Source organism: Zootoca vivipara, chromosome 11 (genome assembly GCF_965207765.1).
Source record: "Zootoca vivipara chromosome 11, rZooViv2.hap1.1, whole genome shotgun sequence".
In the NCBI taxonomy this organism is placed as follows: Eukaryota; Metazoa; Chordata; class Lepidosauria; order Squamata; family Lacertidae; genus Zootoca; species Zootoca vivipara.
The window spans coordinates 42,188,443-42,214,519 of record NC_142594.1 but is presented as its reverse complement, the minus strand read 5'-3'; the positions used below and the strand labels follow the sequence as shown (position 1 = coordinate 42,214,519).

At 42.3% G+C, this 26,077-nt stretch overlaps 1 protein-coding gene across 1 annotated transcript in view; it reads right to left on the bottom strand.

Moving 5' to 3' along the window:
* Positions 1-26,077, bottom strand: part of CCNY (cyclin Y) — a 111,796-nt gene that overhangs the window by 20,269 nt on the left and 65,450 nt on the right. Inside the window, exons 2-5 of the mRNA XM_035130426.3 lie at positions 17,635-17,709; positions 10,956-10,990; positions 2,710-2,810; positions 703-738 (exon numbers count right to left, since the gene is read on the bottom strand). Coding sequence (XP_034986317.1) covers positions 703-738; positions 2,710-2,810; positions 10,956-10,990; positions 17,635-17,709 — 247 coding nt within the window. The remainder of the gene's footprint in view (positions 1-702; positions 739-2,709; positions 2,811-10,955; positions 10,991-17,634; positions 17,710-26,077) is intronic.

Genomic DNA, 26,077 nt, shown 5'->3' with positions numbered 1-26,077 from the left:
TTGCCTTCTGTAAATTTGCCTAATCCTCTTTATTATTTTTTAAGATTTCTTGCCTGCCCTTTACCACAAGGTGCCAAGGCGAACTACAGCCATTTCAAAATACAATATTTAAAACAAATTACAGTCCCAACAATTTGATGGGCCCTAGAAATATATATCTCTCAAGTGTCAAAGGCCAGGGGGAGAGAGAGAGAGAGATGCAGGTACAATCCCTGGTGTCTGCTGACAGGGCTAAGAAAGACCCCCGTCTGAAGCCCTGGAGAACTGTTGGTGCCGCTGAGGTAACATATGAAGTGGTCCTAAACCAAGTATTACAGTGGTGCCTCGCAAGACCAATTTAATTCGTTCCGTGAGTCAATTTGTTTTGCGAAAAATTCGTCTTGCGAATCGCAGTTTCCCATAGGAATGCATTGAAATTTCTTTTTTTGCCCATAGGAACACATTAATTAAATTTCAATGCATTCCTATGGGAAACCGCGATTCACAAGACGAATTTTTCGCAAAACAAATTCGTCTTGCGAGTCACCATCAGATCACAAGACGCATTCGCCTTGCGAAAAATTCGTCTTGCAGGGCATTCGTCTTGCGAGGTACCACTGTGTTGCTTGCACATGATAACTATAGGCAATTAAACAGAAGGTGAGAGGAAACTAATGAATGGGGGGGCGGGGGGAATAATTGGGTCTCCCAACATAAACGTACCTGTTTCTGATGTGGTAATATATTGCAAGAGCTACACTGTAAAAGAAAACATAGAGTGAAAATACGGAGTTAGTGTTCTGGGCTACAAATTTAATGTTCTCTACAAAGTCACATTACTAAGCTTTGACAACCATTTCTAACCTTCTGAGAAGGCTCAGACAACCTGTAGGAACCATTTCTTGCCAAGGGAGAGAGCAGGGATCAATAAACAAAGTGGTGGGTGTTAACCTGTAGCACGTAGGGCTAACTCCTATCAATCTGCACAGCACTAAATAAAGTGCTTCTTCAGATCTTTGAGAGAAGCGCATTTTAAAAGAAATTGATTCAAAAGAGGAGAGGGAATTGAAACCGCCAAAGGTGGCAGAGGTCTTCCGTGTGCCGAGAGCAGCAGCATCAGGCCGGGGGGGGGGGTTCAACCTGCCTCGCAAGTAGTTCAAGTGGAAGCTTGGGAATGCAATGCTTTTAGGGGCATCAATGAAACAAGCATACCAGCAAATCTAGTGCAATTGGAGTGGTGCATCCCAATATCCTTTGCAGCACCACAAGCAAAGTGTAGATACTTCAACTTGAGAAATATTTTGGATAGACCCTGGAGTTGTAATGGGGAGGAACAAAAGTGGAGTGGGAAAAGGGGAGGAATTGCAGAAACTGATAGGGATCCAGCACATAAATTTACAGAGAGGGCAGATGCAATTGCAGCAAGGACGACAATGTCTGAACTGAGTGAAGGGATGGAGACAGAGAACAGAAAGACAGGCCAGCAATAGGGGTATACTTGGTATAAGGATATCTGTTTGGGGGAAAGAGTTTTATGAATTGACTAAGGAAAAGAAATAATAGCAGGTCTAACTGTTCAGAGGAGATTAACAGAAAACCTAAAAGGAAGCAGAAAAATAGAGAAGAGATTTTATAGTATCTACTTCTTGAACAACAATCTACTTCTATTATCAACAATTTACTGTTTGCTAGCCTTATCTGGGCTTACAACTTCCCATTGTGTCCCTTATAGACAGAGGCAGAGAGACAGAGACAGAGAAAGGGAGCTAGATTTTCTCCTCAAAAGGACTTTTACAAGAAAACCACTATTTTCCCAACGCATCATGAGTTAACACAGACAGCGTGGTCCAATTATACTATGATTTCCCTTTTATGGGGTTTCAAAGGCTTTTGGGAGCAAATTGTGGAGGGGAAGGAAAGGAAGGACACAAGGGGATTATTTGTGCCTCTTCTAGAAGTTTGCACTATTTTTTTACAAACAAATATGCTAACATTTCGGTGCCATGGTAATTGCAAAGCTCAACCACAACTTTTGAATATAAACATCAATGATGTTAATGGGTCAAAGGTTTATGGTGTGTTTGCATCCACATGTACATATTGAAAGTCTGAGCAGATGACTAAAAACCTGACTGCAGTAGCAAAATCAAAGGTTTCCTTGTGGAAAAACAAATGTTTGTGTTCATTGATGGCACAGTTCTTTCACTATAGCGGTTTCACAAGCGTACAATTTGTGTACAGCATACTTGAGCTGTACACTCATAGTTATTCACATAGAAAGTTCAGTGTGTATTCAATCTTGTGTTGCTGCATACACAATAGCTGAACTGTACAAAAACACTCTTTCACACAAACACCTGTGTACATGTGCTGAGATAGCTTGTACCTGTGTTCAGTTTAATGTGTAAAAACAAAACAAAACCTTAGAAGACTTCTGAAGCCAAATGTTGAAGCATTCAGACCAGATCTGAACAAGCAAGCATGTGGTTTATTACTGGAGCATTTAATTCAAAGCAAACCCAGCTGTTTTGGACTGCAACTCCCATCAGTTCCAGCCTGCATGGCCAAATGGGCAAGGATGATGGGAGATGTACTCCAAAAACATTTGGAGAGCACCCACCAGGTTGGGGAAGGCTAGATTAGGTCCTCCCTCCTCTTTTGGAGTGCCTTTGTTATAGAAGCAATTATGCAGAAATAAGTAAAACAAAAACAAAACGCCACCATACCCACCTTTTAATTGTATACTTGAGGTTGGGCTGAGTGACTGTGCTGTCATCCAGGAAAATAGTGGAACAGGAACTGTATTTCCTTCTCAGTTGACCAGGAGGATGCTAGAAGGCAAACATACAAGAATAGTGGCAGTGACGTTGTACCAAAGGCATTCCTTAGACAGCACAACATTGAGTAAACAGTTCCTCTCTGTCTCTTGCACACACACGTAGGCACACTCAAGTCAACAGGGGTCTGGGAATTCTTTTTTTCAGGGCTTGGGTACCTCCTCATGAATCACACAGAAATGACACTTTGCTAGTGGCTCAATAAAGTGAATGGGGATAATTTGATTCTCTCTCTCTCTCTCTCTCTCTCTCTCTCTCTCTCTCTCTCTCTCTCTCTCTCTCTCTCTCACACACACACACACACACACACACACACACACTCTGTTTGCATGGGTTCGTAAGTAGAAAGCAACCAGCACACTTTCATTTCAAAATACAATGACTAAAGGACTGAGGAAATTGGTTTACTTATTATTTATTTCTTTAAAGGCATCTCTAAGTATTTTTAATTTTCTAAGCGGTGTACAACAACAACAGCAACAGCAACAACAACAACAAAGCAACAAACAATATTATTAAAACAAAAACAGTAGTATAAAAGCATATAAACACAAATAAAAGGAGGAATGCAGGGAATTCATGATAATTATTTTTAAGGGTCTGGTTTTACGGATCAGGAAAAGCCTGAGCAAAAAGAGAGGTCTTTACAAGATGACTGAAGCAACTGATAGTTGACATTTCATGTATATGTGAGATAAAAAGCCATTCTATATTGCAGGGGAAACAGCAGACTGTACCTGCTTTTTGTTCACCGCCCAATGATATTCTGCAGGCTGCAGTATCAGGAGTAGAACTTTCAAAATGATCTAAATGGTCTATACAGGATCAGATCATCTTTCAAGTAACTTAGTCCAGAGTTGTTCAGGGATTTATATGTTAACAACAAAACTGTGAACCTGACCCAGTAGCTGATCACGCAGATGCTCCACACAGCAAACCCAGCTGCTGCCCCTCTCCTGAAGAAGGTCCTCCATCAGAGCAATCAAGACCAATTTTATCCCCAAACCAGGCCTGAACCCATGCTGAAGTGAATCGACATAATCAGTTTCCTTCAAGAGTTTCTGCAGCTGGACTGCTACTACCTGCCAAAGCAGCTTATCCAGAAAAGGAGCATTTGTTACTGTGGCAACACACACACACACAAATACACAAACACACAGCACTCCTGGACCCACCTATCCAACTCAGCTAGCTTAAATAAAGTCATGATGCACAGGGGTCAAGAGAGCATGTTGTACAAGAGCATTTGGTCTACCATTTAACTGATCCCACAAGACCAGGGACGCGGGTGGCGCTATGGGTTAAACCACAGAGCCTAGGGCTTGCCGATCAGAAGGTTGGCGGTTTGAAAGAAGGAAATGACTTAGGTGCCTCGCAACTTCTGTCCCATCACCTGCTACTTTACATATCTAAGCCTCTGAACACATATTAGAACCAACAGACTGACCCTTAAGAGAAGAAAAACAGATCAAACTGGCAAGCAGCTGAACTCAAATCTCATCAAAAGCTCTACATTTTTTAAATAAAAAAATCCAACACATTTATACAGAACAGGTGAAGCTGAATCATATCGTGTTGGACTACCAGTCCACCTCAAGCCCAATATTGTCCATACTGCCTGGTAGCAGCTCTCTTAAGGCTACTGCTGCAGATAATTGAACAAGGGACACTGGGATTTGAACCTGGGAACCTTGCAAATGCAAACCATGCACTCTATTACTGAGGTATAGCTACTCCACCATTTGGATCATCATTAGTAAAAAGCAGCATTTTTATATTGAGTTACCATCTTGCATAGCCAATGCTACAAATTTCATAGAATCATAGAATTGGAAGAGACCACAAGGGCCATCCAGTCCAACCCCCTGCCAAGCAGGAAACACCATCAAAGCATTCTTGACATTTAATGGATCAATGAGGAACCCTATACTGGGAAAGGTGTTCCACTTCCATCTACCTTGGTCATGGATAGTGGTGGGAGAAAGGCTTCACTTGCTTCTGGGTCCCAACCCTCCCTGGAATTTTGTGCCCTCCCTATACAGTTTGAGGCCCACTGGTTTTAAGATAAACAGCACTGGGGCCTGCAGAAACTATTTCAATTGAGCAGGAACTCTATGGCACTGCTATCTTCAACGCTACCACAATAGTATTTATTTCTGACACTTTTTTATGATGCCAACAAACATCAGCACCTCTCAGTTGTCCTTTCCACATTTCCCTTTTATAAAGCACACTGTATTAGGAAGAATGAGAGAAAGCACTGCTCTGGAATAACAGTACAGGGGAGCCAACTTGCACTGCTCAAAGATGCACCATGCACGTATGGAGGAAAAACATAAAATACAAAAGCACAAACCAACAACTCTAAAAAAAAGTTTGTCATGAAATGTGGACACAAAGTCCACTGCTACTTTATCCAAAACTATTAAGGGGCTTTACAGATAATTGCTTTCCTAGATCTCCTGGGCTTCTACTCTCCTCTTCCACTATTTCCTTCTTTATTTCCATCTTCCCATAGAAGTAAGAAGTGTAGAGTTGGAAGGGATCCTGAGGGTCATCTAGTCCAACCCCACATCAAGACTACAATCTTTATCCAGGAAACTGGTGAGGATTTCTTGGAGTGCTGTTCATTATGAACCAAGGGAACTCCAAATGCTTGGAAACTTTGATAAACTGTTAACAATCTGATAAGCTTACAGGCTTAAAGACTCTGGTAAGCTGAAGAAAAGATGTTGGCTACTTAAATACAATCACCGTCACCACCTCCCCTGTGCTCCTTCACGATACCTTTTTGTACAAATAAATAAAAACTAAAATGAAGCCAGGACTACTAGCACAAGAGGAAGTGGCAGCCCTGGCTCTGGTTCAGCTCATGTCTGCTGGATGGGTTCCTATTGCAAATGATTGCAGTCTAAAAACATGTGTAATGAACCTGCAATAACCGGACTCAGGCCAAATGTCATTAGGTGGCACCCTTGTGGGCAAATATAATGACAGTTGACTGGTACGAGTTGGTAGAGTGCCACTACCACATACCCCTCCTCCTCCTCCTCCTTTGCAGCTGTGGCTAGTCCTACCCTTACTGTGCCTCCAGAGGAAATATAGAGGAGAGGCTCTGCGCCTTCATGCAGAGGGCCCACAGCATGAAAAGAAGTTCACCAGAGGATTCCCATGTCAAGGCCTCCCCCTCCCCCCGCAAACACCCCCCCACCCCGTGCAGCTGGCCCTAATCTGACTGCAAGAAAATACTGGTAGAAGTTGTTTCTACATTATTTCAGAAGGAAAGAGAAGCCCCACTGGATCTGACCCAAGGTCCATCCAATCTGGACCTCATGTCTCAGAAGTCTGGCAATTGCCTTCTTTCCATCTCGTTACCAGCAGGAGAATGTGACAAATGGACTGCTGGGCATTGCGTCCCAGATGTGAAAAGGATGCAGTACAGATCCCAGGGCATGGGAGAGTCCATGGCTGTGGGTAGTGTTATAGCAATTCTAAGGTCTCAGATATAGAATAAATGTTGGTATGATGCTCTGCATTGAGGGATGTCTGACCAGCATTCTGATTGTCTTATCAAACGCTAATGTTTTGTGTAAACTGTGTCTGGAACTATGTGAAACTTGCTAAACCCTCAGGAATATCACACTTTGGCCTGCCTGAGCCACAGAAACCCCACCTTATGTGTGATGTCATTTCTGACTGTTTGTAGAGCGAATGTCCTTCTTCTCCACGCCAAAATGCAAACCCTTAAGAGAGATGTTTCTTCTTGGTTCTAGGTCTCTCTTGCCTCCTTGCTAGGAGGGGAGGGAACTCTGTTGCAACAGAAAAATAAAGATCTGCATTGCTTTCACTGCATCCTGCCTCCATTCATTCATCTCTGACCGATCATGGCCTTAGGGGACTCAGTCCCTTGGGGGGTTGGGCAGCAAAAGCCAACCACCCCTATTTTTCTATATCAGCTGAAATGCAGTTCCTGTGCTGCTAAGGTAGGGGTGAAGCTGGAACTTGTGTCAGCAGTCAAGCAAACTTACAAGCCAGGAAGGAAACTTCCCCTTTCCTATCAGCAATGACAGAGCCATCTAAAGCCACAAAAGGAATTGTGGGTCTCAAATCAGCAGCCTTACCAGCCAGACTCAAGCACCTTCCCTTCTGGGGGCGGCAAGGCAGCATGCCTGCTGAAGGATTTGAGGGCGGTACTGGGACCCAGGGTCACTGCTAAGCAGTATCAGATGCCCCACCAGATGATCTAGTGGACCAATGCAGCTTTTCCTGGTCCCAAGAAGTGTTAGCTTTGAGGACCGATTGCCCTTCAGTTTCATCAACTTATCTCCGGGTAAAAACATCCTGCCAACCTAAAGTTCCCACTTTCCAGCCTTCCAAATACTCTGCCTCTGGAACCTGCCTCGAACTACACTGATTGCTACCGGCCTACCCTGGGCCCAGTAAGTATTATCTGAACAGGGCCTCAAGATCACAAGCTGTGGTTGCGAAAAGAATTGTAAGGCAGCAGGTAGAGAACATGGAGCCAGTGGTTTGTGCGTTGAGGATCAAGTTGCATTTGCCAGAAACTGACAAAAAAGGCACAGTTTGGAAAACAAGAGTCACCTTCCCCAACACCTGCTCTCAAGTGGCCTTTAAATTACAAAAGAAAATCACAAAGGAAATGACCAGGAACCAAAGTTCTGACATTATTGCTAGGGGCATTTTATTGTTTTGTCTTTGCCACAACGCATTTGGAACTCTGGAGATATATTGCTGCTGCTATTTGGCACACAGGTTCACCACTGTGCATCATTTTTGAACTTTCAAAGCTCTGCTGTAGCAGCTATTCTACTTTATTTTATTTTTTGGTGGGGGAAATGTCTGAACAGCTCCAATCTTCAACAGAATGCCACTTATCAAAATCAAAACAGTGTGCAGCCTGAGAGTCACTGATAAAAAGATTTTAAAAATGGACAGGCTCAGAAGCACTTGTAGTTCACTTTGCTGTTTTATCAATTCCTTTATGGCTCACAATTTTTATTCTAATGTTAATAGAATCTGGGGTATTTTGAGTTGTGTGCAGGGGTGGGAGGGAGAAGCCTTGCTATCATCTCTACCCAAAGTACTGAAAGCCGAATAACAACAGATGACACAGTATAAAAAACCAGGTGGGTTGAAAAACAGGGGTATGGAAAGCTTTTGAGAGACAAAACAAACAGCAGTTGAGATCAGAGTACTTCAGACTTGAAGCATCATATAAAAAGCACCCCAGGTCAGGGAGTCATTTTCAAGTATGATATGCTTTATTCAGTGAGGCAACAATCCAAAACGGTCTCTGATCCATACAAATCTTGGCCTTTCCCCCACTATGGTTTGGAATGATGTCCAAACCCAGCAGCCTTTGCTTAACCATGTATTACTTGGCCATCCAACCCGGATGCTTGCCAAGCTGCAAAGGCACAAGGTAAGAGCAGCTGGAAAATAAAACCGTGAGTAGACTAGAAGTAGATGGGGGACAGATGGGGAAAAAAAACAAACTTTGGAAGAACAAGCCATTGTTTGCTCTGCTTGCAAATGAGCGAACAAACAATGGCTTGTTCTTCCAAAGTTTGTTTTTTTCCATCTGTCCCCCATCCACTTCTAGTCAAGATATTTTTGCCAGTTGGTGCAAAGGATAAGATGGTGCCCTTCCTCATTCCATCTAAAGATGCTGACTGGACTGGCAGCTGAATCTTCTTTCAACACTGGTGGCGGAATAGCATCCTTCATAGCACCTAAAGGTAGTAAGCCAGTTTGGGAGGAGCTAGGACAGGCAATTTAGCATACACTGCTCTTTCATCCCATAGAGGGGAATGGCTGCGGGCTTAGGGGGAACAGCCAGAGGATTGCTGTCACTGCCCCCCAGAACCTGCCAACTAAGGTGATTACTTTGCCTGATGGCAAGGTCAACCCTATCTGTGACAACTTGCAGTTTGCTGACCAAGCCATGGTTAAACAAACCATGGCTTCTTCACATTATGTGAAGGTACAGCTATTAATTTATATAGTTATCAGAAAATAGTCCATGTTAACCCTAGACAATGCAATGTCAAACTCATTTTAGTAGAGGGCTAATATCCACCTCAAATTTTTAAAGTGAGAAGCCACTGACATATACTGTTTGCTAAAAAGATCTTGTAGCATCTTGGCTCCAGCTAGAAATCCTTAGTTACACTAGCTCAGGAGCATGGGGAAGCCAAACCTTGATTACATTTAAGTTGCTTCCTTCCTTCAGCAGGTCTGATATTATTTATTCATTCATTCATTCATTCATTCATTCATTCATCCTTTAATGAGCACCACTGCTGGAAGGAAGGAAGGAAGGAAGGAAGGAAGGAAGGAAGGAAGGAAGGAAGGAAGGAAGGAAGGAAGGAAGGAAGAGCCTTTATGAATTTTGGCTGAAGTAATATGGAAGTTCAGCAAACAACAACATCAGGGGGTGATTTTCAACAAGAAGGCAGCACTAGGAGCAAATGGTTAACCTCTCTGCATGCCACAACTCCTAAGCACGCGCACGCGCACACACACACACACACACACACACACACACACACAGAGCGAGAGAGAGAGCAGAAAAAATGAAACTGCAAACATATTAAACAAAACTACTTATATCAATATGGAGGTAAGGAACAGAAAACAGGAGAAGCTGCTCTCAAGTTTTAAAAGTATTTTATTTCATATTTCTTCCTGGTTCTGCAAAACAGTATATATGAGGAAAGCATATGGACTGTTGTCAAAAGATGAATTTTCGCTTGCTGGAGTTTCACCTACATTTATATATTTTGTAAAAGGCCAGATAATATGTTTAATATTATGCAAGTTTCTAGGAGCTGGGTGGGAGGCACTGGGGAAGGGAGGGAGGAAGAGAAAGAAAGAAAAATGCAACACTTACATTCCTATTAAACCTTGATAACAAAGGAGTCTCACCTAATCCTAGGACCACCAGTGAGTTTAATAAGTTTAGTACGTAGGTACACACCCTCCAGTAAAAATACAAGCACTTCAGTTCCTATTATTATTATTATTAATTATGTTATTATATCCCAACCATCTTCCCAAATGAAAGCACAGGGCAGTTAACCTCATAAAACAATTCATTAATCTTAAGACACCTGAAACATCAATCAGATCCTTGTCTGTAGAAATAGCAGCAGCAGAAAATACTCCCCTACCACCAATCGTACCCAAAGGCATGGATAAAAGGTGAGCTTTCAAATTGTGCCTGAATGTAGCCAGAATGGGAACAACCAGATTTCTCATGGGAGGGAGTTCCACAGGTGGAGTACTGCCACCAAAAATGCTCTGCCTTGTGTGGCTGTCCTCCTTGCCACCTTCACTAATGGAACCATGATCAGAGGACTTCCCATGGATCACAAAGTCAGGTTGGAAGATACTGAGAAAGGTGCTCCTTCAAATCCTTGGGCCCCAAGTCATTCAGGGCTTTGTACACTAGTATGAACACCTTGAATCAGGTCAAGTAGATACACTGGCAGCCAGTATTGTGTTTTGAGAATTAGGATGGAGATAATTCCCTCTCGCTGACCCCACATTCAGCCAGGCAGCAGCATTCAGCAGAGTCACAGCTTCTGAAACTTTTTCAAGGGTAGCCCACTGACAGCACATTGCAACAGTCTTTTTACCGGTTATTGGGTCATGATAGATGACACGTGCATATTTAAATTACTGCTTTGCTTGACTACACAGCAAGATGGCAACAGATCAAGTCTCAAGTTGCATGCATTTTGCTGAGAAAAATATGTATACTATTCACAACTGAGCCCAAAATTCATCTGTAAAACCATTCAGCTCATTTGGCCTCATCAACCTACTTTTCTGTTCTAATATGTGGCAAAAAGAAGAGATAAGAAAAGGGCATCTCCAGTCTAAAACTGCACCCCCAGTCTAAAACGTAATTTTTGCACACTTCCTTGCCATAGGCTTCTGCAGCAGATTCCCATAATACAGGAGGTCTCTTTCTACAGACTCTAAATACCTTTTGGCACTCCACTGGTTGTACATTTAGACAGCTGATTTGCTTGAAAACCAGACTTTTAGATTTAATAGTGTAAACTCAAAACATGCTAATCAGCCAGAAAAAGTTTCATTTTTTTCACTTACGTGGTTTATAAAGAGACTCTTCCGCTTTTCTCTCACTGTGAAAACACAAAACACATTGTAGGCATGTTATATGAATTTGTTTGATTTTAGTTAACTCTCCCAACCACAGAATCTATCATTGGAAAATGAAAAAACTAAATTCAATGCTAACAAAAAAGGAGTTAGTGAATAATCAAATGCTTGGCATGTGTAAATTAAAACAAGGTGTATTAAAATTCTGCTTTCTAAATTAAATGGTGCTAATGTTATGTTGTACATTGCTTTGAGATGTTTAAACATTAGATGGTTTATAAATGCTCATAAACAAACAAAAACCATGCATAGCCCATTTAGTTTGATTGGAACTTTGTTATGAAGGCTAAGTACTTGAATGGCACCTGCCAATTAAATGTGTTTTTAACAATGTGAAAATGTTAATAGACATTGAGATTTACCCATTAATAAACATCCTTGCGGATCAGTTTCAAATATTTCAATATGCTAAAAAGACAAACCAAAAGTTTTTGATACCAAATTAGACACAAGCTGCCTCCAGAACCTCAAACAACTTCCTTCATTCTGGACTACTTCACTCCACCATCCCCTTTTCTTCCATCTGTATCCTTGCTGCTGTAGATCCAAGAAGTGCACTGATGCCAATCCAATGAATGGCTGATGCAGGACATATAACCAACATTCTAGAGTCCCCGCAGAGTTCCACCCCTGCTCCCCACAAGAATTCTTGAACATATCTCTTATCATCTCATGCTGACCACATTGTGACCTTAGAAAAAAATGCAATAATTATCTGTTTTATTTAGGAGACAGGGACGCCTAGCTGAAAAGATGGTGCAGGATGAAAAAAACCAGGAATTAACAGTGCAACACTCAGTATATTCAATTCAGAAGTAAGCCAGAATTCAAAGGGTGTAAGGCTGCAAGCCTCAATGAAACTGAATACAATCGAGTCAAGGTTGAAAAGTTCAGCTGACAAGCTCCTGCAACGACCAACAAAAATTGCATTCTATGGTTTCTTAATTTGCTTTATTTTTAAAGCCAAGTGCCCGATTCTAATTTCTGAAAGTGTAGTTTAACTGTTAAGCTTTTTAGTGCCGTAGGGTGAAATTAAGCAGCATTAAAATTAAGGGAGAAAAGGCACTTTTTCCATATTATTGTGCTTTCCTGAGGTCTTTTGTGCAGTGTGTAAGAGACAATTTTTAGTGGGAGACTTCAAAAGGACAAAAGGCAATATCCCTGAGTTAATAATTACACATCAATTACAACCTCTCGCATTTTGATAGCTTTTAAATAATTTAGTACAGAAATAAAAGCCATGTTTCTTCTAGTTAGGGGAATTGTCTGGTACTGATCTAAGCAAAGGACTACATGAGTTCAAAGAAAAGCTGACTCGGTTTCTCCTCAACTCTTGAAATGAAAAGCGGAATTTTCTTTGGTCTTTTCAAGCTGACAAGTGCATACTGGCAACAAACAAGCTCACCATCTCACTCAACTGAGGCAAGCAAGCAGGGAGGGGGCTAAATCTAAAACGGTGCATCTACAGAATGTAGGCTACTCTAAGGCGAAGAACAACATTGCTCTAGGGCAGGGGTTGGGAAGCTCAGGCCTGGGAACAAAATGCAGGCTTCTCTATGTGGCCCCCAGGACTGTACACAGGCCACACCTCCTGAACTGGTGACAGCCTTAACTGGCCTTGCTCCACCCTGCTTGAATGGTTTTGTTTTGTTTTTAAGGGCACTTAAGGACTCCATGGTGCCCCCTTCCACAGTGAGTCCACCTCCTCACCATAATTATCACTATCTCCTGCAGTGGCTCTTCTTCATCATCACTGATATGGGCCACTCTAGGCATGCCATTTTGTGGTAGAGGAGGACTGCTTTGTTCTACCACTAAGTGGCATAGCTGAAGTGGCCTGCATGTCAAGGAAACAGTCGTTCTAGCCACACCACTCTGTGGTAGACCCACTTTTGTAGGCTGCACCAAAATGCCTCCAGGAGGTGAGAAGCAGTGGCAGCGGCAGAGGAGGTAGGCAAGGAGGAAGGGGTGAAAGAGGGGTGCATGTACCGTCACCTACTTCTTCTTTTTTTCAAATAAAGCACTGACGATGACGAGGAGCAGGTCAAGGGGGTTACTGCCTGTGAGTCCCATGCTGGGTTATGGGACCTGGGCTGTTGCCCTGTTATCACCCCATTCCTGTTCAGGGTTCCATTTCGCTTTTTTCCTTTTCCACTACAACTTTAAAACTTATTCCTGGACCTGCATCATGCTCTTCTTCTGACTCTGCTTATCCTTCGGCTTTAAATGAGAGCGCCACACACATCTCAAACTTGTTTTGTGCGCAACTAGCAAATTCAAATGCAACCTGAATTTGTTCCTAACACCAGAGCCTCCTTGGCAACTGCTCTTCTCTGGCTTCCACAATGCCACCGGTTTTATTTTGGGAATGGAATTTCACATATTTTTTTCAGGCATGGCCTAAATTTAGAAATTCTGAACAGTGTTTCGGGAGCGAGAGGCTGCACGTCAATAAAAGATGTTCCAGTTTATTATACAAAGATGTGGGCTGCAATCCAGAGGATCAGAAATGGGCACATATATAGCCATGGTCTCCTCAGAGCAACAGCACAGAACCCAAATGCCTCTGGCAAATGTCAGAAAGCACAATCTAGCAATATATACGGTATTTATTTTATTCATTTGTGTTCCACCTTTTTAAATAAATAAAAAAATCCACAATTAAAAGCACAACAGCTAAGAAATCTAAACACAGCACAACATGATTATAAAAGTGTCCAAAGTTACAAAACAATGTCAACATAGCAGCAGGAAGCATCATGCAACAACAAAACAACATAATTAGTAAAATTCCAGCGGCAACAATAAAAATCATAACCACTGTTTATTCAAACCCCAGGCTAATCTGTTTTGACCCAGTGCCTATAATCTGAGTGGGCTGCAGGAAAAGTTGCTTCTTTTTTGTTTTGCCTTAGGCCATCTTCCAACAGGTTTCAGGTGCTTGGTATATTTTAGCACTCCCAACTCCTGCATTACTGGCACTTGGCCAGCCTACATTGGCTTGCAGAGGTCCACAAAGAAGACCAGAACCAGCATGCAACTAGACGTCTGGCTGGCTTTTCACAGCAATTACAGAGTGTTGGAAAGCACAGGCTGCCTCCCTGCCCCAAGGAAAGCTCTTCTAAGTGAAAGTTGTTCTTAAAGCTACAACAAAATTGGACAAGGACAGTACCGTAGTAGGGCTGGGCGATATACAGTCGTAGCTCCATTATCATAACCCTCTGGTTACGTAAACTTCGGGGTGCGCATGCAGCAAACCCGGAAGTGTTTTACAGGGTTTCACTGCGTGCACATGCACAGAAGCGGTCCTCAGGTTGTGGAAGCCTCGGGATCCGACCAGACCTCCGGAACAGATCCCATCCGCAACTGGAGGTACCACCATATTGATATTATCATCCCAAACCAGTTTGAAATCCATACCGTGCTAGCGATTTCATAATTTTTTATCCGGCAAGATATCATGTGTGTGCTTTGCAAAAATCACTATGTGGGGGAAAACCATGAAGTCAGCGAATGCCTCTACATAGCTCCACCCTTATTTCAGACATCACGATCGGTATATCGTGATGTTTAGCTGGTGATATATCATGATGTCGAAAACCAGATATTGCCCAGGCCTAGACAGTAGTATCCTGATCAACTGACATCCAAAAACAAACCTAGGAAGGAATCCACCACCTAGCAATGCTTTCCATTTGACTTAACCCTGCAAGTACAGGAAAACTACACTTGATTATAAAGGTAAAAAAATTCAGAAGCTGTTCCAAGTGGCTTCCCACACTCTAGGCATTAAAGTAAGACTGTGGTATATTGTAAAGAAAACCAGAATTGGAACAATGGTCTGCAAAATAATCCAGTTTTACAATCACTGAAATGCAATATTCCCTGCTCACAGTGGAACAACAAATGGCAAAACTGCAAGACTGCACCAAATGTCCATTTACAAACATTTCTGATGTGAAAACTTAGAACATAAGAAAAGCCTGCTAGAGCCCATCTAGTCCATCATCCTGTTCTCACAGTGGCCAACCAGATGCTTGTGAGAAACCTACAAGCAGGACGCACAAGAGCAGTCTACCCTTCTGAGGTTTCCAGAAGCTGGTATTCAGAATGATATTGCCTGTGAATTTTTTCAGCTTAGCCCAATATTTTTCTGACCATTCACACTTTTCATGTCTATTTGTATTGGCTATCTCCCAAGTCAGACCACCTGATGATATAGAAGGGAGGCCAACATAAGCAAGTGTAATACTAGAAAGTGGAAGTAAGTTTGTTCCTGTTGCCCCAACTGATCAATATGACATTCTGTGCTTAACCAAACTGTGTAATTGGTACCAAGCAATTGGTACCTCTTTCACACTCCATTAAGAGTGGAGGAAATGTAATGTCTTAATCTGTCTTTAGTGAAACTATCGTGCAGCCAAATCTGATGTTATGCTGTGCTTCTTCTGATCTGCACCACCCTAGATAAACCACTGAAAGATGTTGTCATGGTGCAGAAGGGTTTACTGAAATCATTCCCCCATTGGGATTCATGTCCGTTTCAGCAACCACTGAGGGTTCCAGAAGTGTTAAAAAGGATTTTAAAGATCACACATGGCACACTGAGGCACACTGTATTTCATGCTGGTTCAATTCAGGGTAGACCCACTAAATGGCCTTGATTCCAATGGGTCTACACTGTGAGAAAACAGGTGGATACTATCCTGATTTCCGAGTGCTCCTCTTGCATTAAGCCATAAGAAAACACTGCACAGAAACAAAGCTTCTCTTTTTGAAAACATATCTATATACCTCTGTACCAGCCTTCCCCAACCAGGTGCCCTCCATAAGTTTTGAACTCCAACCCCCATTAGCCTCTGTCAGCATATGGTCCAAAACATATTGGGGACGGCTTTCTTTACCCTCTTGTAGAGCTTACTCCCTGTCTTGATGCAATTGTTTTGTGAATATCTGCAGCAGACCAACCAATTATAGATACATTCTGGGAAAACAAAGATGGTGCTTTCTGGGAACTTTCTGCTGAGCACTGGGCTGAATGCAGAGAAGGGTGGCAATGATCAGCTTGATCCTTAGTGTTCAGCAACATATATGCAGCAGGCACTTCTATCTTCCTTTCCCTTGGGGGTCCACTGGGCTGGGGGGGGACACAGCTTATTTCCCAAAGCCCCCACGCCCCAGCACTGGCTTGTGATATCAGGACATGATATCATGGCAGGGGGAAGAGAAAACTTAATAGAGGGTTGACTTCTAGCAAACATTGCAGAGACACAATGATTGCCATTTATTATCCCTGACAGCTTCAGAACAAGGGGGAACTATCATCACTGAGGCCCAGCACTACAGATTGAATAAGCCAACAGTAAATGAATCTCCCTCCACTGATTGCATCAAGGTTCACTCTAAGGCAAATACTGTTAATTTCCAGGTGCTGTAGAAACCCAGACTAATAAATGATGATGTTCGACTCCACTGATCAAGGAGTGCAAGGAGAAAGACTGTTTTATTTTTAAAATGTGCAGCCTGCAAGCAAAATTCTATAAATCAACCACCTCAGCTCCGAGGCCTCTCTAACCGAACTGTTGAAAAATTATTCCTAAAGTTTCCGATAAGTAACTATTGCCTCTTTTGTAAAACAAGTCATCATTCACAACATGAGCCTGTGTGGTCCAGTGGAAAATTTGTTGCAAGTAGCTTCAGGTCCTTGCAAAGCAACAGAGCCTTGAGCAAAAGAACTGTCTCTCAGCCTATTTGGTACAAGAGAGGACCAATCTTTGTAGATGTACTTGGTCCTCACCGACCTAAATAGATGGGTTCAAATAAAGCACAACAACTTAAAGAACCAAGTGAGACCTTACCACATAGTCTTTTCAAAAGCAAGGTTTGTATCGAGTTAATATGTGAGGATTCTATGCAACAATACGTAAATTTCAAAACACTTAACTAGACAATTGTGTCTGTATAATGGGAAAAGATGAATTGTTGATAAACACAAAGGATTTTTTTGGGGTGTGTGTGTGTGGAATCTAAATAAATAATCCAGTAGTCGAAACGCAACAATTCACTATGAAATACAGCCCTTATTGAGAATCAATAGCACATAGGCACATAAGTGGTCTTGGAAAAAGGATTATGTGTGTATGGGGTCCTCATTTATCAGATTGCATCAAGCCTACTAGCTGATGGAACTCTTCAAAAACAGAGAGTTCAGATTGTTTTTTTTATGCCTCAAGAGAACGCAATATTATTTCTCTCTCACAGATTATTTTGTTGAAGTCCTAAAAAAATGATAACAAGTCAATAAGACTCTCATGCTAAACATGTTTAGATCCTGAACACGTTTAGCATGAAAGACTTGCATGGTTGATTTCCATTTCTGATGCTGCTGTTAAAACAATCCAAGCCAGCGGCCCAGTCTGAATAGCAGGTCAGCCACAAACCATGGCTTTTGAAATAAAATAAATATAATAGCTAATTATCTATCCCAATTGTTATCAGGTATGGTCTTGCAATAGGGCCATATGCATATTATAAACTATGCATGAAGCATATGTTATAAAGTGCACATTAATCTTTTGTTGTTTGTATAATAACACTGGTGACCTACCGTCTGTTTGAGATTTGCTGAGGAAGATTGTGCTGGCCCGTGGGTGATCTGATGGGTTGAACTCCATGTTCAGATCTTGAAAGAAAAGAGAGATAACATTAAAATAATGCCCCATGTGAGTCCATTTTTAAGTAACTTTGGCCTTGAGACCCTACTCCCACAGCCAATTCTTTTTAAAGAGCTGAGTCTATTCAGATATATTTGCAAGCAGGATTTGTAGATGCAAAAATCAGTTGTACTGCAGCATAAACATGCATTGTGCAAATCGTTCATACAAGGACACTAACTACTTTCAGATCATTTTCAGATATGGAACTGACAGCTGGCAAGATCTAGTATACTGCCCTCACACTGTTCTGACACAAAGCATGTAATACACCCACTTCACTAATAGGGAGGAATAATATTATTAATCTTTGTTTGACCAAATCCCACAATGAGTTGCTGTTGTTTTTTCTTGGTTAGCCTGAGTTAAGAGAAACAGGAACCTAGGAAGACCACCAGGTCCACGTGGCTCCGTATTGTCAACACTGCCTTGAGATGTGGAGGATTGAACATGGGAGCTTCTACATAGAACACAGACACTGTGCCCCTGAGCTACAGCCCGTTCCCAAAAATTCTCTTATTTGCATTACCAACTCAAGAGTAATGACCAAAGCAGGATGGGGTGCATTGGAATTGATTATTGCACATTTTTATGAGTGAACCTCTACCCACCCACTGCAGAAGACTTAAACCGCTGTAAGTAATTATGTGGGCACTGAGTGACTATTAGCTGGGTGATTGCTAAATGCAATGCAATTGCTAAAGAAAGGTAACTCCTTCCAAGTTTAAAATAAGGTCAACAAAATTAACCTAGTTACAGGTAGGTAGCCGTGTTGGTCTGGCGTAGTCGAAACCAAATAAAAAATTCCTTCCAGTAGCATGAAATGGAAGTCCATCAACCTCGCAGGTATCTGAAGAAGTGTGCATGCACACGAAAGCTCATACCAATGACAAACTTAGTTGGTCTCTAAGGTGTTACTGGAAGGATTTCGTAAATTTTGTTTTGACATTTACTGTAACCTAGCATATGTGGGCAAAAAAAGGTGTGTTTCCACTTACGTCCACTTCCTATGTATGAGGAACACACACAGGAGAGGAGAAAGAATAAGGGTGGTTTTTAATAGCTCATTTCCAACCTAGTCACACAGCAGCCAAGTCAATGAAGGTTTCCCAGCCACCTCCCAGCAGCTTAATGGCTGACTTGTAGCTAAGTACTAAAGGCGGACCCATTCTGAATACCCCCACTATTACGGTAAGAGTCAAAGCTGTTGAGAATCTGAGTTTACTTCCTCTACAGTAGCAAGCTGTTGAGTTCCGTGTAATCTATGCTGCTTAACAGGCCTGAACTAGAAATAACGAGGGACACATGGCTACTGACCCACATCTCCCCAGTGGAAGAAGGCTTGTGACCCAACATCATCCCACTTAGCATTTCCCTGACCCTTTCCACTTCACTGGTTGCCATTTGCAAGAGGTAAGCAAATGCTGAGATCGTCAACACCACATCACATAATTAATTTTGCCAGTCATGACTTACGGGGTGGATTCACACAAGCATGCAGAAATAATACCTGCTACTAGACTGCTCTGGACTGTACCACTTTATACGGGGGGGGGGTTGGTTTACAAGTCTGAATGCTTCTCTAAGTAAAAGGCTCACTGCATGGGGAGAATGGTATATTATCCCAATTTTCTCCTTGACAGGTCCACAAGGAAGAATTGGGAAATGAATTGGAAGTGATGGGGATTCTCCAACTTGGGCAGAAATGAACACCCAATTTACTTTCTGGATGATTCTCTAAATGAGACAGGACATCTTCATACATTATGATTTCATGAGTGCACTTTAAAAGAGAAGCGTGTGACTTTGGCAAATGAGTGTTTTCAAACACAGGTGTCCCTGTGGTGCCCTGGAAGCCTGGACTAGCTGCAGTTCCCTGTTGAATGTACACTTAGCGGCAAATGCAGGGCAATGTGAGGAAATGGTCCTCTCATTTCTGCCATCCATTAGGGTGATCTGCAAACTAACTGGGGAGGAAGGGACCAGTCTGATCTGTTCTTTTGCCTTTCACAGCAGAAGTCAGCCTGAGAATTTTATTTCAAAGCACGGGCATGCACACTATCACCTCATGTTAAAGGTCCAGAAAAAAAGGATAGATGGGGAAAGGCTGGCAATGCAAGGAGGGCAATCATGATGTAAACAGCTGTAAATATATGGTCTAGGCAACAGCTTATTATATGGTCTAGGCTCTAGGCACACAAATCAAACTGCCAGGCGTTTCCTTAAGTTCATGCCAAAGGTCAAAACAGGAGCCACTTATCTTGTTTGGAAAAAGCTGGCCTATTAAAAATGCACTATAGTGGTAGCCAGCTCCCAAGAGACCAAGTGATCTACCCCCTTTTGGGGGGGTTCAGGTCAAAGTTGTTGAGCTTTTTTTGAGGAAGGCCCATTTGGGGGGGGGGGTTCGGGTAAAAGTTGTTGAGTTTTTTCAGGGAGGAGGTAAAATGTCGAGCTTTTTTTTAGGGGAGCCACAGTTGTTCAGCTTCTTTGGGGGGAGCTGAATGATCTACCAGTGATCTACCGCAGAAGTCCAGTGATTTACCAGTGGTTCATGATCCACCTGTTGGACATGCCTGCACTATACTTTGGGAAATTTTGCCAGGCAAACTTTCCAATCAGAAATCTGTGACCAAAGAAGAAGACTTCCAGGCCATCCAGCATATTTGGTACTCATTCAGTTCAGTCCTAGATATACTCTGATCCCCAAAGGCACTCAGGACAGAATTGCCTCTTGGTGGTGCATTAGTAAATGTGACATATTAGTAAATAAGCTTGTTATGTATTGTTCCAAATTTTCCAAATCCCTCACTTAAGGGACCCAAGGTTTTAAAAACAGTGACCAGGAAAATAATTATGCAAGTGAGGTGGAATGCAAAAGTGAAAGCCTACTGGCATCATTTTAAAGAGAGAGAGAGAAATTCCTTAAACTCATTAGTGCACAGGAAGGAGACAGCCACAAAAAGAATGAAGGCCAGGTATCCTAGCAACTAGCTGCTTCTGAAGAATTCTCATCACAGCTTCCCTGGGTGTGCAATAGGAAACACTAGTGATTGTTGCCTGGTTTTATCAGAAATGTTACAGAAACAAGCTTAAATAACAAGAATGCACACAGACACTTTGGAGGGAAAGTTCAGACTTATTTTCTGATACTTTCACATGGGCCAGGCTTGCACTCAACTCCTGTTAACAAATGAATCACTTTCAAACAGAAGTCAGGAATGCCACTTCAAGTTTCCAGGACCAGGAAAGGGGTGGAGGTTCATTTTCTGGCTCAAAAGCCTGCCCTTTGATATAGTCATGACTCAAGGTACAAAGAGCACAATGCATTTTTAAAGTGCTTGCTGAGTTTATATTTTTATATATTATAACCAGATATTCAAAGCTACTCCTAAGGAATAATCTAATGTGATCTGACTCATGATGTGCTTTTCCTAAATAACTGGAAGAAGAGCAGAAATTGTAACTTGCATTAAATCCTGATGCAAACTATTATATTATTGTTTATCGCTTTCTACACACATCTCAAGGAGAAGTACCAAATGCAATAAAACAGCTAAAAAACCCTCAGCAGACAAAGTAACAGCAGCAGATAAATTAAAAAACAAACACCAAGTAGTCACCCACGGCAAATAATAATATAATAAAAAATTATTATTTATACCCCGCCCATCTGGCTGGGTTTCCCCAGCCACTCTGGGCGGCTTCCAACAGAAATATTAAAATACAATAATTTATTAAACATTAAAAGCTTCCCTAAACAGGGCTGCCTTATTCATCCAACTTGGAAGGGTTATTGGGACCAAGAAAGATCTTCAATTGTTTAGGGAAAGTGCAGATAATGGGTGCCTGCTGTGTATCTCAACAGGAATACTCTTCCACAGAACAAGGGCGGCCACGCTAGAAGCCATGCTCTGAGTTACTGTAGAGAGAGCTCCTGAGATCTTTGGAACCTGCGACTACAACTCCCATCATCTCTAGCCAGCAGGATGATGGGAGTTGTAGTCCATCAACAGCTGGAGGCTCCAGTTTGAGAAACAGTGCCCTAGAAGATCTATAGGAATGGAGGCAATTTTTTCCGATATTTGGGGACTAAGTATTTGGGGCTTTAAAGATTCCACAACTCCCTGGCTCAACTCAGCTACCTACAGCTCACCCTGACATCATGAGCAAACTCTGACCTGCACCTATTGCCCTACTTTGGTTATCAAGCAGGGATTCAGTCAGTTCATCGCTACCTGTCTGTGGTCATGCATAGGCAGTGGCAGGAGGGTGAAAGACTTCCTTGCTGGTGTGGTTGACCACCAACAGCCCAGAACAGGTAAGGTATTATCCCCCAGCTCCAAATCAGAGATGGGGAACCGGTTTTCTTCCAGATGTTTTGGACCATAATTCCCATCATCCCTAACCATTGGCCACAATGGCTGAGGCTGATGAGACTTGGAGTCTAACAACATCTGTAGGGCCAAAGATTACTCATCAATGCTAAAAAGTACTTCTATAAAGTATTGCTCACCAGTCCCAGCAACTAGTAGACTCTTTACTACAGACTTTGCCCTTTCCTCAACTTATGTGCACATAACAGCATTCTGTACCCAAGAACGAATCCATGCTGCTTTTCTGGAAGTGATTTTTAAATTCTATTTTTGTACAGTTCTTGTTCCAGCACATATTCTCAAATTGTCTCCCTAGATTTCTACAGCCTAAACAAATACCAGCTGGAGTTATATAATCCTTTGCTCACTCCTCTCAGCAGCAATCAAAATTCTATTCTTGCAGACAGCCTATGCATGCCTCTCAGCAGGAATAAAAAATTGTGCACAAACATTCTGCACTGATAATGCCTTCAGTGAGTTTCTTGCTATGGGTACTGCTTGAGATGAAGTTCCTGGACTAAATGGACCAACCGGTCACACCCAGATAGTGTTGGCTCCAAATTTTGGAGAGTCCTTGGGCAAGACACCCTTACTTGGCCCTTGTAATGTAATATTTATTTATTTATTTATTTATTTATTTATTTATTTATTTATTTATACATACATACATACCTCACCCATCTGGCTGGGTTTCCCTAGCCACTCTGGGTGACTCCCAACAGAATATTAAAAACACAATAAAACTGGAAGGATTTTTTTATTTTAATAAAACTTCAAACATTAAAAACTTCCCTAAACAGGACTGTTTTCAGATGTCTTCTAAAAGTCAGATAGTTGTTTATTTCCTTGACATCTGATGGGAGGACGTTCCACAGGGCAGGCACCACTGCAGAGAAGGCCCTCTGCCTGGTTTCCTATAACCTCACTTCTCGCAGGGAGGGAACTGCCAGAAGGCCCTTGGAGCTGGACCTCAGTGTCTGGGCTGAGCGATGGGGGTGGAGACGTCTTCTGTCAGAGTTGCTTCCTTCCCCCCGCCCCCCAATAGTCACTCACAGCTCTTTTGTTTGCTCCAGCTCAATCTGTACCATTGTCCAGAACAAGAGGACAAGGGAACAGAGGCTCCTTCTCCTTGTTTTTGTTCTCACGATTTGAAGATGGCAGATGCACAGGCACCAATAGCAATGGCAAAGAGATGGCCCAAGGAGTCAGCAGTGTGACCCCTGCTAGTGTGTGCACATCACAGCAGACATCTGACAATGCCAGTCCCTGGTGCAATCAGTGCAATGAAATTGAAGTTTTGCACTCCTGCTCTAAATGTGGACTGCCTTTGAAAACTGGTCAAAAGTTCAGCATAGATGGTGGTGGTGGTGGTGGTGGTGATTAGAGTTTCTATACAGTCGTACCTTGGATCTCAAACGCCTTGGCTCCCGAACAAATCGGCTCCCGAACGATCGAAACCTGGGAGTGTGCATTCCGGTTTGTGAACGATTTTTGGAAGCCAAGCATCTGGCGCGGTTTCCACGGCTTCCAATTGGCTGCAGGACATTCCTGCAGCCAATCAGAAGCCACGCCTTGGTTTTCAAATGGTTCAGGAGTCGAACGGACTCCTGGAACACATTCTGTTCGAGAACCAAGGTATGACTGTACCACCCTTCATCTGAGGATTACAGGTATAAAAACACAAAAACCCATAAAATAGTTACAAACAAAAACAATAACCCCCCACTGTTTAAAAGGCCATTTGTTGTTGTTTAGTCGTTTAGCCATGTCCGATTCTTCGTGACCCCATGGACCAGAGCACGCCAGGCACTCCTGTCTTGCACTGCCTCCCGCAGCTTGGTCAAACTCATGTTGGTAGCTTCGAGAACACTGTCCAACCATCTCATCCTCTGTCACCCCCCTTCTCCTTGTGCCCTCAATCTTTCCCAACATCAGGGTCTTTTCCAGGGAGTCTTCTCTTCTCATGAGGTGGCCAAAGTATTGGAGTCTCAGCTTCAGGATCTATCCTTCCAGTGAGCCATAGCTTGTTTAATTAGCCAAAGGCTACAGAGTTGCCTGCCTTTTAAGGAGAGTGATAAAAACTTAAAATAAGCCATCTGTTGTTGCGTTCTTACACACGCAACCACACTCACACTGACCCCTGCATTTGATTTTGAACTCTAAGTCCCCTCTGGTCTAACCATATAAGCATTGGCATCACTTATAAAGTTCTCTTAGAAAACCCTGAAAGAGGCGAGCAAGACTGACTAATAGCACCTCTTCATTTCTAATACAGCTGCTGGAATACAGCTGCTGCTGAATACCAGCTTTTCACTCAAGTACAAATCATTTTAAAAATTTAAAAAATTCATTGCATAAGGCGATACTCGAAAAGAGGAGAGCACAATGAAAGACAGGTGCTTGCCGGTTGCTTTTCTGTTCTAGTGAAAGGAGGAAGACCAAGTCTCCCAGGGAAGAATGTCAGGTCAACTATTCTGAGAAAAGGGAAGAACCTATCATTGTGATTGCTTTATGTCAAGGCAGATATGCTCTGCTCCTGAAAATGTTCACATGTCAAAAGGAAAACTGAGCAGCAATTTGGTAACCAAAAACTCCCCTGCATATATATTAGGCGAGCTGACAAGAGAGGGAGGGAAGCATTTTTATGACTGCTGAATACATGACAGTCCAATGACGACAAAATTACCAGGGAGGTTAATTCCACCCTCTAATGGAATAAGATGAAACTTATCATTTCATGCTGCTCCTGAAGAATCTTAACACTGCCTTGATTCTGTGACCTCATTAAGTGAATGAACGTAAATCTTGCTGAGCCCGGTGTTATCCTCTGTTATTAAAACCGAGATCTTTCTTTACCATTATTTCATTCATAATTCTTTCTGTTTCTTACAGAGGTTGACAGTGCAACTTAAAGATTATGCTCAGGTACAGGCGTATGCAAAGAACAACCAAGGGAAAATAAAGGCATTTCTTGCTTGAAAAAGCAATCAGCATTGCATTATGGTTGCTTTCAGTATGTAATTAAAGAACTGGAACCGCACAAACAAATACAAATACTCTTCTAAAATAAGACACACTATCAGAGTTGTGTGTGTGCTGCCCTAGATAGATGATATGATAGATAGATAGATAGATAGATAGATAGATAGATAGATAGATAGATAGATAGATAGATAGATAGATAGACACAGAGGGGGAGAGAGAGAGAGAGAGAGAGAGAGAGAGAGAGAGAGAGAGATTTTCTTCCCACAGAACTGCTTAGGCAGTCCCTTTCTTCCCTTCTCATGACCTGCAGCAGCAGAACAAACAGCATTTGCCAAAAGTTCTTAGAAGAAGCAGCAAAGAGCCAGAGAATTAAGGTTCATATTAAGGGTAATCACACATTACTGAACAGCAAATCTGGATTTGCCACGAAGTATACAATCAGTGGTAGCTGAAGCCAATCACAACTCTCTAACAAGGGTACTTGTTCACTGTTCTGTATTCATTCTTTTTAATAATGTTTTAATTGATTTTTCAACCACATTTGCATCAATTCTAAGAAAAACCCAGCAACATTAGTAACCAATGTAATACAGAGCAGGGTGACACTCATAAGTCCAAAAGATCTCTCTCCACATGTTGTTTAGGAACATTGCAATGTGTGAAGCAGCCTCACGAGCTCAAGAGTCAATTTATATCATGTTTTCCCCAAACCATTTCATGTTCTGAAGTCCACCATAACTTTAAAGCACATTTACACCACTTGAACAGGGACCCAGGTGGCGCTGTGGTTAAACCACTGAGCCTAGGGCTTGCTGATCAGAAGGTCGGCGGTTCGAATCCCTGTGACGGGGTGAGCTCCCGTTGCTTGGTCCCAGCTCCTGCCAACCTAGCAGTTCGAAAGCACGTCAAAATGCAAGTAGATAAATAGGTACCGCTACAGCGGGAAGGTAAACGGCGTTTCCATGTGCTGCTCTGGTTT